The 14,630-nt window shown below is 44.4% G+C and overlaps 1 protein-coding gene across 1 annotated transcript in view; it reads left to right on the top strand.

Annotated features, from left to right (window-relative positions):
• Window positions 1-10,377, top strand: part of IL13RA1 (interleukin 13 receptor subunit alpha 1) — a 51,223-nt gene extending 40,846 nt beyond the window's left edge. The window contains exon 11 of the mRNA XM_044911515.1: window positions 8,855-10,377. Within this exon, the coding sequence (XP_044767450.1) occupies window positions 8,855-8,947 (93 nt within the window). The 3' untranslated portion in view covers window positions 8,948-10,377. The remainder of the gene's footprint in view (window positions 1-8,854) is intronic.
• The last annotated feature ends 4,253 nt before the right edge of the window (window positions 10,378-14,630 follow it).

Below are 14,630 nucleotides of genomic sequence, written 5' to 3'. Positions count from 1 at the left end.
CGTTTCACGTGTTGAATTACTTATCTTTAACCGTGAATTGTTAAGACACTAAGATGCTAGTCCTACCCCCTCATTTTTAGAGACAGGGACGGTGGGGGCCCTAGAGACATTTCTCAGGGACTTTCACCAAGAGAGGTCATGGCAGAACCTGAACCAGAAGCCACGGTAGCCCAGAGTTACCATCTCCTAATCCCGAGAAATAATCCCTGCCCTTTCTTAATACTCTTCTTCCCCACTACACCATCCATAGTGTGGTTCTTTAGGGAAAAAAAAAAAAAAGAAAACAAAACCAAAAAAAACCTCATTTAGGTGTGGCCACGGAGGAGTGAAATTCTCTGTATAGTTTTCCTTAAGGTTCCTAGTGTTTTGACAGTGTTTTGTTCATCACTATGGTAACATTGTGGCCAACAGCATTTCTTCCTGTGGCTTTGCTGCTTGCCTTTCCTTTGTGACTAACTGGGCTGCGGGCCACGTCTGGGGGGCGGGGGCTGTGCGGAGGGGATTGCTTCTCCGCATCTGCGTTTCTGTTTCATCCTTAAAAAATTATCTATTCTTCCCCGCTTCTTGGAAACCAACTATGTTGTCAGCACCGAGCCAGTTTCGCATTCCTGATTGGAAAGCGGCTTTCTAACTGGGAGTCGACTTCCAGATACTGCTGAGTTGTTTCTAACTTTTTTTTCTTTTCTCACTTCAGCATGTATCTTTAAAAACTAGGAACGCAAGAAAAAATTAGGAACACTTTCCTACATAAGCAAAATAGCATGGCTGTCCTTTTAAAAAGGATTCATAATCCTTAATATCATTTAATATTCAGCCCCTGTTGCAATTTTTCCAGCTGTCCCCCAGTTGTGGGGAGCCAGGTCGGATCCAGTCATGGCACCGTTAGGGACGCGAAGAGGGAGCGCTGTGTGTAGGGCGATAACGGGGTGTCCCCTCCTGCCCCTTGATGCTTATTTCCCCCCTCGCCTCCTGAAGATGGTCTGCGCGGCGCTGGGTCAGCACCCTGTCAGTGAGCGTCCTGTTGGCGCTTTAGCTCAGCTCCGTAGCTAATGCTTTCTGTGCTCGTTGGTCTCCTTGAGTGAATCAATAATTCCAGCAGGCGTTCAAAGTGACGATTTTTCTCATCTGTCATCTAATCTACGTTTATAAGCTGCCCCTTTTCTCTAAAGCACTGCTTTGAGTCATTAACTCAGCTCTTTGGTTGTTCTGAAATTCTGTTTCTGCTAGGAAGGCAAGTACGTGTTTAATTCTTTCCCTTTACTTCTCAATTTTTAAAGACATTTTTAAAGGGTTGGAGCCATAGCCACCTTAAATGGTACCACCTTCGTCCCCTTCACACCACATTCAGCCAGTTCTTTTTTTTTTTTAATGTAAGTAAACCCCACCCCCAACGTGGGGCTCGAACTCACAACCCCGAGATCAAGAATCTCACGTGCTACCGACTGAGCCAGCCAGCCGCCCCTCAACTGGTTCTTTTTTTTTTTTTTTTTTAAGATTTTATTTATTTATTTGAGAGAGAGAATGAGATAGAGAGAGCATGAGGGTCAGAGGGAGAAGCAGACTCCCTGTTGAGCAGGGAGCCCCATGCGGGACTCGATCCCGAGACTCCAGGATCATGACCTGAGCTGAAGGCAGTCGCTTAACCAATTGAGCCACCCAGGCGCCCCTCAACTGGTTCTTTTTTAAGCTGCAATGATTTTTAAGGCAATGGCGATCCCCAATTCATATTGTTCAACTTCCTATTGTGGATGTTGATCTGAAGAAAACCGGGGCATGTAATCCGTTGACTTGTATTCCTACAAGAGGCCACTGTTTCGCACAGGGCTTAGGGGCACAAAACCCACTTCGCTTCTAGGGAAAATTCACTGTGGGAACCAACCAAACCTTGAAAGTATTCTTAACTGGACATTTAGTGTTCCATGAAACCACGAAATTTATTTATTTCTTTAAAATATAAAAGCCTACATAGCCTGCTGCTTTTCTAGGGTTGGATGACTAACGACTAAAAGCCAGTTGTGTTAGCCTCCCAAATACTGATTTTTCTTTTTTCCGTCTATGTTGTTTTTCATCTTTGGCCATTATTCTGTTGTTGATTACCTTGTTTTAAAAAATTGGCAGTGTGAGAATCAAATTACAGATGGGTAATTTTGTGGATTTTTTTTTTCTGCAAATAATTTTAAAAAGACTGGCATATCATTCATGAAATTGAATAATAGGTCAGAGCATTTGTTCCCTATTCTTACACGGACTTATTCATAAAAGCAGTCCTCAGGAAAAGGCCACAATGCTGATGATGAGTGAAAATGAGAGTAATCTGAGTTTTAGAAATGAAAAAAAGGCAATTGAAAAAATTAATGTCTTCTTGGAAGCCATTTCTGCTGCAGTGTTCACCTCATTAAAATAGATTGTTTTTTTTCCCCCCCTGTCCAACCCAGCTAGCCATTAGATCTAACAACTAGAAACCAATGAAGGTGTAATCTTCAGCATGCATTTTTAAAAATAAAAATATATTTTTTAAAAACAACATGTATTTATTATAGAGAAATGAGAAATACAGATCACCAAAAGAGAAAAATAACATCACTCTTCATCCTATCACCCTGACATAACCATCTCTAATGTTATGTGAACAACAGAGAGAAATGGAACTTTTAATCATAAATGGAGTAACAGATGACAGCAATAAAAACAGTTTGTACTTACGGAATTTTTGCTATGTGTCAGACACTTTTCTATGCACCTCCTTCATTAGTGTGTCCCCATCTTGCAGTCGGCCTCATCTCCAGCACACAGATGAAGAAGGTGAGGTACCAGAGGGGGAGTAGGTGTAGCTTGCTCCAGGTTCCAATGCGAGGACACAACAGCTAGGGTCCAAACTTAACGGACAAGAGTCAGACGTGGGGTCTGAACCCAGGCATCCTGATTCTCCAGTCTAGACTCTGAGGCAGTCATAGGATATGTTTTAATACAGTGCTCATATTTAATTTTATTTGAATTTAATGGATGAGAAACAGGTGGAACTGAAGGAATTTCTGAACTTCTGACAAATTATAAAATAAGTTTTGATGATTATTGAAAAGAGCCGTTTTTCTCTATGTTCTCCCTGTTCTCTCTCCCTTTTTGAAGTTGCCTGGTGTCTGCATAGTCTGCGCGGGTAACTGTGCTATACCACGGTGTCTCCCTTGGAGCCCTCGTGTGCTCTTCCGTCTAGGTGGCCATATATACGTGATGCTCACTACCAGTCTTCATGTTCATGTCTCTCCAGTCACTTCGGTTGTTCAAAGCTCTAAACGTTTTCTCAGGATTCATGGGACCAGCATTTCCTGAATTATTTACACATGGATGGAGTCTGCTGCATTAATAATTGAAAGTCATTTTAGCTAGATATAAAATCCATGGCTCACGTGTTCTTGCCTTGGGTATCTTAAATGTTGCATCCATTTTCTTCTGGCATAAAACGTTGTCAAAGTCTGCTGACAATGGAATTTTCTGTATTGAAATACTTGGTCTTGGAGCGCCTGCCTGGCTCAGTCAGTGGAGTGTGTGACCCTTGATCTCGGGGTCATGAATTTGGGCCCCACATTGAGCATAGAGCTTACTTTAAAAACAAACCAACAAACACTTGTTCTCTTCTGTCTGATTGTCAAAAGCTTTATTTCTTCCACGTCCAGTAATTTTACCAGAATATGTCTTGGTGTTGTTGGTCATCCAGGCTTGATTTCTGAGGTAGGTGGTGTACCCATTCAGTATGTAGTCTCAGATGTTTGTTTTTAATTTCAGTAAAAATATCTTCACTTACAGACTTCACTTACTCTGTTCCCTTGTTTTCTTTGCCTGTCTTCTGTATTTGTCACATCCTCTTGAATAATTTTTATCCACCTTCATTTTTTTTAAGTTTTGATGATTATTGAAAAGAGCCGTTTTAATTAATTTTTTTAGAGAGTGTGTGTGTGTGTGTGTGCAAGCGGGAGTAGGGGCAGAGGGAGAGAGAGTGAGAGTGAGAGAATCTCAGGCAGACTCCCTGCTGAGTGGAGCCCAACTCGGGGCTGGATCCCAGGACCCTAAGATCATGACCTGAGCCAAAGTCAAGAGTTGGCCGCTTAACCCACTGAGCCACCCCGTCTCTGTCTGGGTCAGTGTGGCGTCTTTGTGCCCAGTTGCTCCTCAGAGTGGGACTTGGCCCTGGAAGGGAGCTTTGGATGGTTTTGAGAGTTCTTGGGGCCCAGGCAGCTCCCAGGCTCTACCACGGGACTCCTTGCACTCAGTCACTATTTGAAAGGGCAAACCCCTGCCGGTCTTAGTTGTTGTTCATAAATTAGCTTGCTGAGGTTTGAGTTATTTTAGAGTTCTCAGATCTATCAGATGTCTGGCTGGTTACCTCTCCGTACCGCTCCATAACTGATTCCACTGTGCTCGTGTAGCTGTCTTGAATTTGTCCCACCCGTTCGTATTTCAGGGTTCACAGGGGACTCATCTTGATCCGGTTCTGTCGTAGATTGTGTCTGTGGATTTGGCTGTTGCTTCCCTCCTTACCCTAGTTACCTTTTCTACTTGTGTCTTCTATGGTGGCATTTGGGGACATTTAAAAACTATGCTGCTGGGCGCCTGGGTGGCTCAGTCATTGGGTGTCTGCCTTCGGCTCAGGTCATGGTCCCAGGATCCTGGGATCAAGTCCCACATCGAGCTCCCTGCTCAGCGGAAAGCCTGCTTCTCCCTCTCCCACTCCCCCTGCTTGTGTTCCCTGTCTCGCTGTGTCTCTGTCAAATAAATAAATAAAATCTTAAAAAAAAACCCAAAACAACTATGCTGCCGGGGCGCCTGGGGGGCTCAGTCGGTGAAGCGTCTGCCTTCGGCTCAGGTCATGATCCCGGGGTCCTGGGATCGAGCCCCGCGTCGGGCTCCCTGAGTCTGCTTCTCCCTCACCCTCTGCCTGCCGTTCCCCCGCCTTGTGCTTGCTCTCTCTTTCTCTCTCTCTGTCAAATAAATAAAATCTTTAAAAACAAAAACAAAACTATGCTGCCGACCACTACCTTCCTCCCAGGATTTCTCTGTAAACTACGGACCACGGGCCAAATCTTGTCTCCTGCTTGCTTGTCTACAGCCTGCGAGCTAAGAATGGTTTTTATACGTTTAAATAGTTGAAAAGATCTAAAGAAGAATATTTTGTCCTAGCACATGAAAATTATCTGAAATTCAAATGTCAGCGCATCCGTTAGTTTTGTTGGAAGACAGCCGCACCTGCTTATTTACATGTTCTCTGTGGCTGTTTTCATGCTGTAACAGCAGAGTGAGTTTTGGGGACAGAGACTCACAGCTGAAAATATCTATTATCTGGCCATTGACAGAAAAAGTTTGCCAACCCTGGTCCTATAATATACTTTTTAATGGCTAAATAGTATTCCATTGTGTGAATATATCATAATGTACTTAACCAAGTCCCTATTATTGGGCATTTAGATCAATTCTAAATTTCATCATTATAGGCATCATTTCATAGCTTATATTAGTGTACATATTTTATTATTTTGGGGAGGGATATATTGTTACAGGTAAGATTGCTGGATCAGAGGAGATTGTTCAACTCTTTTTAAACTCTTTGATTAATATTGACAAATTGTCATCCAGAAAGGATATACAGGCTAAATATCTATTAAGGATACTGATTCAATAAATTATGGTGCCTTCATGCAATGAAATATTGTGCAGAGGGGGGCACCTGGGTGGCTCAGTTGTTAAGCGTCTGCCTTCGGCTCAGGTCATGATCCCAGGGTCCTGGGATCGAGCCCCGCATCAGGCTCCCTGCTCCGCGGGAAGCCTGCTTCTCCCTCTCCCATTCCCCCTGCTTGTATTCCCTCTCTCGTTGTCAAATAAATAAATAAAAATCTATTTAAAAAAAAGAAATATTGTGCAGAGGGTAAAGAAAATGAGGTAGCTTAATTTTACTGATATATAAAAATCTGTAATATATGATGTTAAACACCCTGGTTACACACGTAGAGTATGATTCCTTCATATTAAGGAAAGGGGGGCAATTAGAATGCATACTTTTCACTTTTTCACAAGAAGCATAGATTACAAGTAGGTTGTACCAGCTTACACACCTGGCCGTAGTATGTCTGAACGGTGGTTTTGCCGTGGTTTTGTCAGCGTTTTTTTTTTAATTCTTGCCAATTGACAGACAAGAAAAGGGCATCTTGTTTTCATTTTATATATCAACTTTTGTGTTGTTTTGTATGTTTATGGGCTTGAATTCTTTTGTGAAATTCTTGTCCATTGTCCATTTCTTTTTCCTTGCCATTTTCATGTTTTGGAAACTTGGTAGTTCGTAAAGCTCTTTAAAAAAAAAAAAAAAAAGATTTTATTTATTTGGGAGATAGAAAGAGCAGAGCAAGAGAGAGAGAGTATGAGCAGGGGCGAGGGGGGAGGGACAGATGAAGGAGAAGCAGGTTCCCCGATGAGCAGGGAGCCCAACCCGGGGGGCTCGATCCCAGGACCCCAGGATCATGACCAGACGCTTCACTGACCGAGCCACCCAGGTAGGTACCCCTGTAAAGCTCTTTTTATCTATCAGCCATTAATCCTTTGGCTTGTTGTCCGTTTGCCTCTGTGTGGTATTTAGGGTGATTAATGGTGTTTTTCTTTTTTTTATGCATTCAAATCTTCCTGTATTTTTTGTGTGCAGGAAGCCTTTTTCCGTCTCAGATTGATGCACTCGTTGCCCAATATATTTTTCTAGTTCTTATTTGATTTTGTTTTTTACATTTAGGTCTTTCGTCCATAGGAATTTATCCGTGTGGGCTGTCAAGTAGGGTTTAACTTTATTTTTCAAATGTTTAGCCAGTTGTCTTAGTGCCATTTATTGAATAAGCCATTATTTCAAGGTTATGTAATTTTTTTCAGACTGTTTATTAGATCCTGTGCATTTCACATTTTCAAAAGCCAGGTTTGTTGATTTGATTTATGTAAAATACAATTTCTCCTTTTTAAGCACACAGTTATTCTGTACGGTCATGGTTGTAGCAAATGTGTGCAGTTTTGTCGCCACCACTCATGCCGGTCAAGATCTAGAACGTTTTCATCGTCCTCCAAAAGGGTCCCTCATGCCCCTTTGTAGTCAGTCCCCTCGCCCCTGACCTTGCACTCTTGCCACCCCTGATCTGTTTTCTATCCAGAATGTCTTACGAACAGAATCCTCAAACACATAGATTTTGGGGTCTGGCTCATTTCACTTAGCACAGTGCATTTAAGAGACTTCTGTGGTGTTGCGTGTATCGGTGGTTCATTCCTTTTCGCTGTCAAACAGCATGCCGTGATATGGCTGTACCACAATTTATTTAACTGTTCACTTGTTCAAGGACAGTGGGCTTGTTTCCAGTTTGGGGCTTTTTCAAAGAAAGCTACTGTAAACATTCACGTACTGGTCTTTGTGTAGACATAGGTTTCCATTTCTCTTGGGTGGGACTCCTGGGTCATGGAGCAGGTGTATTATGCTTCATTTTATAAGGAACCATCCAACTGTTTTCCATGGAGCCTTGTGCTATTTTACATTTCCACCAACACTATAGGAGAGACCCAGTTACTCTGCATCTTTGTCGGCACTTAGGGATGTCAGTATTTTTTATTTTAGCCATTCTACTAGGAATATGAGGATTCAGTCACTTCTTTAGAATAATTGGGATATTTTCAGCAGTGTCTCTCAACTCATCCCTGCCTGTGCTTTCTAAGACCGGGCGCTCCCAACTTGCTTGGTCCATCTCTCATTGGACAGCGCGAGGCAGCGGAAGAGTCACTGTTGCTCTTGTTTGTTTTTCTGCTTTCCCTTTCCTTTCCTACTAGGCTTCTCAAACCAGAAAACGTCAGTGCAGAGAAGGAGCTTAGAAATAATCTAGTGCAGGGGTGGCAAACTTTTCCTGTAAAGAGCCAGAGAGGAAACATTCTTGACTCACCCGGCCGTTCGGTCTTAGGGCAACTCACCTCTGCTGTGGTAACATGAAAGCAACTGCAGATGGCACAGAGGCCAAGAGGCGTGCCTGGGGGCCGATAAAACTTTATTTACAAAAACAGGCAGCCTGCTGGATCCAGCCCTTCCACCACAGTTTGCTGACCCCTGCTTTAGTCCAGCAACTTTATTTTACAGATGAGGGGACTGAGCTCAGGTTCTACCCTTTGCCTTGATTTGTAAGTAAAGAAGGCAAAGGCCGGGATACTGGCTTTTGCCGTTAAGAGACACACTTAACATTGACTTCAGGGTGAGCTTCCCTTTGAGTGCATGATTCCCGGTTCTAGCAAATTCATGTCTAGCATGAAACTGTTAATATAGGGTCTTTCAAAAGTTTTAACTGCACTAAGACTTTTGGGGACATTTTATATATTGCCATTGACCTCGATGCTGGTTGACTTTTTGAGCCTATTATCTCTGGAGCAATGGGCAAATTTGAGTGGCAAGAAAATGAAGGTAGTAAGAGTTAATGTAAGAAAAGCACGCCACCCTTTTATTCTTCTTCTTCAAAAGACTGTGTTTCCAGTTTTGGAGATGTCCACATTTCTCTCTCGAGATAGCTGTCAGACATCATGTAACAATCCCACGCTCTCCCCTCCCCCTTGAATGTTAATTCCTGATTGTTTTGTTGCATGAATTGTTCAAATAGATGAAGATTCTTAGTAAAAAACAAGAAACAAAAAAAACAAAAAAACCCAAAACCAAAACCATAAGAGGATAACATACACTCCTGGTTCCATGCACAGAAACCTAAAAATAAGCCCTGGCCGCTGGTCCTCAGGGAGAGAACATTATTTAGAAGAGTCATCGTTGTGTGTGTGTGTGTGTGTGTGTGTGTGTTTTCCTTCCTTCCAGCACTGGAAGAAGTACGACATCTATGAGAAGCAAACCAAAGAAGAGACCGACTCTGTGGTGCTGATAGAAAACCTGAAGAGAAACTCTCAGTGACGGCGCTATTTATTTTAACCTTCAACGTGACCTTGTGAAGATTCATCCCATTCTGCGTTTGTTATCTGGGAACTCGTGAAACGGAAATTGAAACTACTGGGGCCATTTAAAAACAGGCAGCTCAGAAGAGCCGCTGTCTTTCTGTTGAGTCGAGCACTGAGAAACTAAACCTGAGGGGCTCTTTGGCGAAGAGAGTGGAGTCCTTGTTGTTAAATTGTAAAAGCAGACCGCCCTCGCGACGGCTTCAAAGTCAGGGACAAAGCAAACAGCGATGATGGCGGTAGAGTTAATCTTACCAAGAGTTGTGACAACTTCTGAGGGATCTGTGCCTGCTTTGTATTCTCTGTGTCCAACAAAACCAACACATTCGATTTTGTTGTGTGAAACTCATTTTGGGTGCAGTTGCTCATGCCAGCCCCTGAGTCACAGAGAACATCTAGCAAACGAAATTGATAAAATCTGTTAATCTGTTCCTTGGGATCTCATGGAGGAATGTGTGTGGCTCTGAAACCTCTTAGCAGCCTGGGATCCTCAGCGCCGTGAGCAGCAGGTGTCTCCGCTTGGAAAGGCTCGGACATCAGCGCTGGCCACGAGGAGGACACCTCCAGAAAAAGCAGAGGCCGCTCCTTTCCCGACACCTTTCAAAGCCACGGCAGGCTTTTGGGGGCCCCAGTGGAGGGTGGCAGGGATTGCTGGATGTGAGGGTGTGCAGCCCGTGCCTTCTTCCCTTCCGCTGCCCAGAGCAGATGCTCGCCCCCGTGCCCCTGCGCTCGGCCCCCAGCCCGGAGGCGCTGCTCACTCGGACGGGGGACAGTCGGCCGAGACCCCTCTGTCCTTACCACTTTATCTCCACCGGTCAGGTGCCAGACCTTTCGACTCCCCGGTTCCCCTGCCCAGTCTCCCCGGCCGCGTGCACCCTCATTCCCGGCAGCCAGCGGGTCTTTCCCCTCTGGCTAGAAATTAGAATGTAAAGCTGCTCAGAACACCTAGAGGGGCAGGGAGTAATTTGCATCTCAGGTAAAGTGTAAGGAGACTAAGAAACAATGACTGATTCTTGCATATTTTGTAACTTCTGCGTGAGTCTGCATTTCTTGGAAGGTTTTCAGCGTTTACTATTTCTCTATGCATTTTCTAAGCAGAAAGGAGGTATTATCTTCACTTTGAGCTTTGCTCTTGGTTTCAGAAAGGAATAGTTACGTCTTCCCCTTTTCCCTTCCGGCCACGACTGGTTGTGAGTAGGTTTTGCTGCTTGTACGGACAGCATCTGAGGCTCCAACATTTGTATTCTTTTTTTTTTTTTTTTTGCATACTCAGGGTTCCATTCTCACCCAGCCCTGCATCAGACCCACAGAGATGCTCCCTCCACTCCTCCTCCTTCCTCCAAATTTAAAGAAGCGTGGAAGCGAGAAGCCCCCCACTCGGCCCCCCCCCCCCCCGCCCACACCCCCCACCCCCTCCCGTCCCTCACTCCTGATAAGAACTTGAAAATGTGATACCACAAGTTCTCCAGACACTCACCCGTGGGCAGCAATCAGATGTTGCGACTTGCAGCTCCTGCTTTTAGGGGACGACAGGAGGAGGTCAGAGGTTTGGGCCCAGGTGGCCACTGGCTGGCACGGCCGCAGAGGAGGAGGGCGCCCTGGCTTGTCGGAGGAAATTGCAGGCCAGGGGTAGACGTCAACATGTTTCCTCCCTGTATCTTTTTTTTTTTTTTTTTCAGGTCAGATTGAGGTGGGAGACAGGCAGAGTAGATGTCCCACCTTGTTCTACGGTTCTCTAGAAAGAGCATTTGGTTTTCCTGTGTCAGAATGAGATTCTCTCCCAGTCAAGTCTTTTATAATTCTGGAAAGCAAAACACCTACACGCCTCAGCCAGGGCCATTTTTCCTGGTATCCTATTTAGATGGCAGTGAGGGAGGGGATGCTTTGGGATCACGGTTCCCCAAGGGACTGCAGATGGTGACAGTCACAGCCCGGGAGCGGGGACATCGCACTTGGTTTCCATTCTCCGCTTTGAGCTGTCAGATAGTCGAGGGAAAAGGGGGCAGCAAACTACGGGAATACCTATGGCTGATGGAGAATTGCTGAAGAGTGATTCCCCCGGTGTTGGGAGCTCTCGGGAACTTGAATACATCAGTGGGATTTCCATCACCCGTAGGAAACGCGTAGCTTCATTCGCTGTGTTATGCCTAAACTATATGGATTTTCTTTCCCTCCACCCACCTAAGTAAACCCAGTGTAAGGATGGTCATTCTTATTCTTTCATTCAGATAAGTTTTTCCTCTATCTGGGCACTGAAGGGATACACGAAACAATGTTAAGAATATTTTTGGTAATGCCTTCAACTAGGGATCATTTTGTTTAACTTCTTATAGGAAAGCTTGACTGAAATAAATACTGTCTTTTTGTATGTCACCCACATGTTCTCCTTTGGTCTTACTTTGGTGTAAAGCATTGTGAGGAGTGGGTGGTGGAAAAATTGGAGTTAAAAGAATAAATGTGGGGAAAAAAAAAATCCAAGACAGCTATTTTATCTTACAGTCATTTCTCATAAGCTGCTCTGCTGTTCTCGGTGCACCTGTGTTTTCTGATAAGAGCACTCACCGAGTTTAATATCAGCAGTACCTAAAGAGACGCAAGTATCTGATAAACTAGTTGTGGTAATTAAGGGAAATGCACCGCGGGGTGGCTGCGGTGCCGGGGTAGGGGGCCCGGGAGGGAGAGCGGGGTCCGCAGGTGCAGCTGAGGCACCTCCGCGGGGCAGGCGGCTGCAAGGGGCTCCAGCTGTCGTCGTTCAAGGGTGGGACAGCAAAGTATGTCATTGCCAGAGACGGGGGCGGGTGGGGGGAGGCCTCTGCTGGCTGCCTGCGCGTCTCCATCCTGACATACCTGGTGGTTTGGGTGGTCCTGGTGAAGAAGGGTTAGCAAGACTGCAACACCTCCCAGCAGAGCAGTGTGTCACCAGAGTCAAGGGCGTGACCTTCACCAGCCACCTTAGAGCTTGGGGAGCGGCTCTGGCCTGTTGCCCACGATGTCATCCCACCGCGGGGAGAGAGTGTCTGTCGTCACCAACCCGATCGTGACCCCCAACCAGTGGCAGGAAACCTATGGGAAAAGAAAAAGAAATACAAGTGTACACGTGTGCGCACACACACATGCACATTCTTAAGGAGACTGTCCTGGTATACATGATGGGGGACCCCCAGTTAGAAATTAGTCACATGAGCAGGTTAGATTTGAGCCTAATAATCAGTTTTCAATAGCTGTCCTCTTAAGAGATGGTAATGTGGTTTCATATTTTCTATAACTACAGCAAAATGGTTTCAATGTCATGGAGGGTTTTTTTTTCTCATTCGTGTTGTTAAAAGGAAAACCACGGGCCCAGCATGGTGTCACTTACCCAAGTCAGTAAGCCAAGACTTAATACGTAACTGCAGTTTCAGCCTTTAACCTTTAACCAGCCAACATGGAATTTCCTGCCCAGTACTAGGAATTTTACTGATAGACCCTTTCCGTTCCCCTTAGGAGGGTGACCTTGCTTAAAACAATGGATTCCTTGCTAATAATTTCCTTTTTTCCACTCCCTATCTTTATTATTAATTCTTTTTAGAGAGGGAAGGTGGAGGAGGGGCAGAAGGTGAGGGAGAGAGAGAGAAAGAATCTTAAGCAGGCTCCACACCCAGCATGGAGCCACCTATGTGGGGCTCAATCTCGTGACCCTGAGATCATGACCTGAGCTGAAATCCAGAGTCGGACACTTAACCAGCTGAGCCACCCAAGCGCCCCTCACTCTCTACGTTTAAAAGCCTTTTCTTTTCTGTGGCTCTTTTTTTTTTTTTTTTAAGATTTTATTTATTTATTTGACACAGAGAGACAGCAAGAGGAAACAGAAGCAGGGGGAGTGGGAGAGGGAGAAGCAGGCTCCCCGCCGAGCAGGGAGCCTGATGCAGGGCTCGATCCCAGGACCCTGGGATCATGACCTGAGCTGGAAGGCAGATGCTTAACGACTGAGCCACCCAGGCGCCCCTCTGTGGCTCTTTTGAACTCTTCTCTACTTATTAGGTGCGGATGCTGCTGGATTCATGAGTCAAATAATAAAGCCAATTAGATCTTTCAAATTTACTTAATTGAGTTTTTGTTATTTAACAGTGTTAAGCTCTAGGAATGGGTCTTTAGCCAGACCACATTTATTAATTACCCTGAATCTTTACAAGATCCAAACCCTAGGGAGTGGGTAGGGGCTGCTGATCTCGGTGAGGTTATTTCTGTAACCATCTAGAATGATCCAAGAAGAGTCTGGAAATCTGTCTCCAGGTAAGTATAGTTGTGTTTTTAATAAGAAAGCTTTGCTGCTTAATACATCAATATACTGAGTATTATGACAGAAAACATTTGAGTACAGACACTTGAGGTTGCTTATCTATATGAGATCTATGGAAAACACATTTTTGTAGTCATAAACATGTTCACCTTGTCTCGGGGAGAGGAGCCAGAATGATTGAAGTACATTTGATTTCCAGAGTAATTTACCATTTTGTCATTTCCATGAAGTCCTGCTCGTTTACAAGCTCACATGAGAAACACATTATGCCATCAGAGTATTAGTAGTTTCAGAAGAAAGCAAGGAAACAAGAACACTTATTTCAGAGACTCTTCTTTTAAACCCTGATGATTAGATCAAGCAGTAAGTTTCTTGTAAATACTGTAGCTAAGTCTTGGCATGCTTTTACTTTAAGCGAGGGAGGAGATTTATTGGCATTTGGATATGCTAGATATTTTTGACATCAATCCCCAGGATGAATTCTTCCTGAAGGTTCTTTGGCCTTTAACTGTCTTTCCTAATTGTCACACTATTAGTTTACTATTAGCAACAGGAAAATATTTGACTGCTAGTTTTCAACATTTATTAGGTATAAACATTACATAAAAAGAGAAAATAGTTATTGAGTGGCTACCAGGTGCCAAGTTAGATGTATTATTTCACTAAATTCCCACGTGACGCCCATGAGATAGGTGGCATTGTTACCTTCATTTTATAGATGAAGAAACTGAGACATAAAATGATTGAGTTGGGGGCTCCCAGATGGCTCAATCAGTTAAGCGTCTGACTTCCGCTCGGGTCATGGTCTCAGGGTCCAGGGATTGAGCCCCGTGGCAGGCTCTGCGCTCAGTGAGGGGTCTGCTTGTCCCTCTGCCCTTCCCCCAGCTCGTGCGCTCTCCCTCCCTCCCTCTCTCTCAAATAAAATCTTTTAAAAAAATAAAACGATTGAGTTGTGTATGCAAGATCACCCAGCTAGTAAATGACTGAGACAGAATTGGAAACGAAGTCAGCCTGACATGAGAGCCAGTATTAGAAGGCCAGTGATATATTTACTTGTCCTAAGAAGAAAGCTACCTAAAGAAGAAACATTTTCTTTCAAATTGTTGCCAAATTGCTTATCAAACAGAAGTTATTTGAGAATGTAAACCATTTAAGCGAGCTTTTTACAGCGTCTTCAGATTCATTTGTGCATTCTATTCATCTGTGTGCTTTGCACAGGGCAAAGTAACCTAGAGTAGAATGTCCAAGTTCCAAATGACCTTGGGCAGACATTTCTTCCTGTTTGCATTGGCTTCCCTACCTGTAGATGAAGATGTTAGACTTCGCGATTTTTCATCCCATCCAAAGTTCCTAACAGTGGCCG

Source organism: Neomonachus schauinslandi, chromosome X (genome assembly GCF_002201575.2).
Source record: "Neomonachus schauinslandi chromosome X, ASM220157v2, whole genome shotgun sequence".
NCBI lineage: Eukaryota > Metazoa > Chordata > Mammalia > Carnivora > Phocidae > Neomonachus > Neomonachus schauinslandi.
This window is presented reverse-complemented; position numbering and strand designations above follow the sequence as displayed.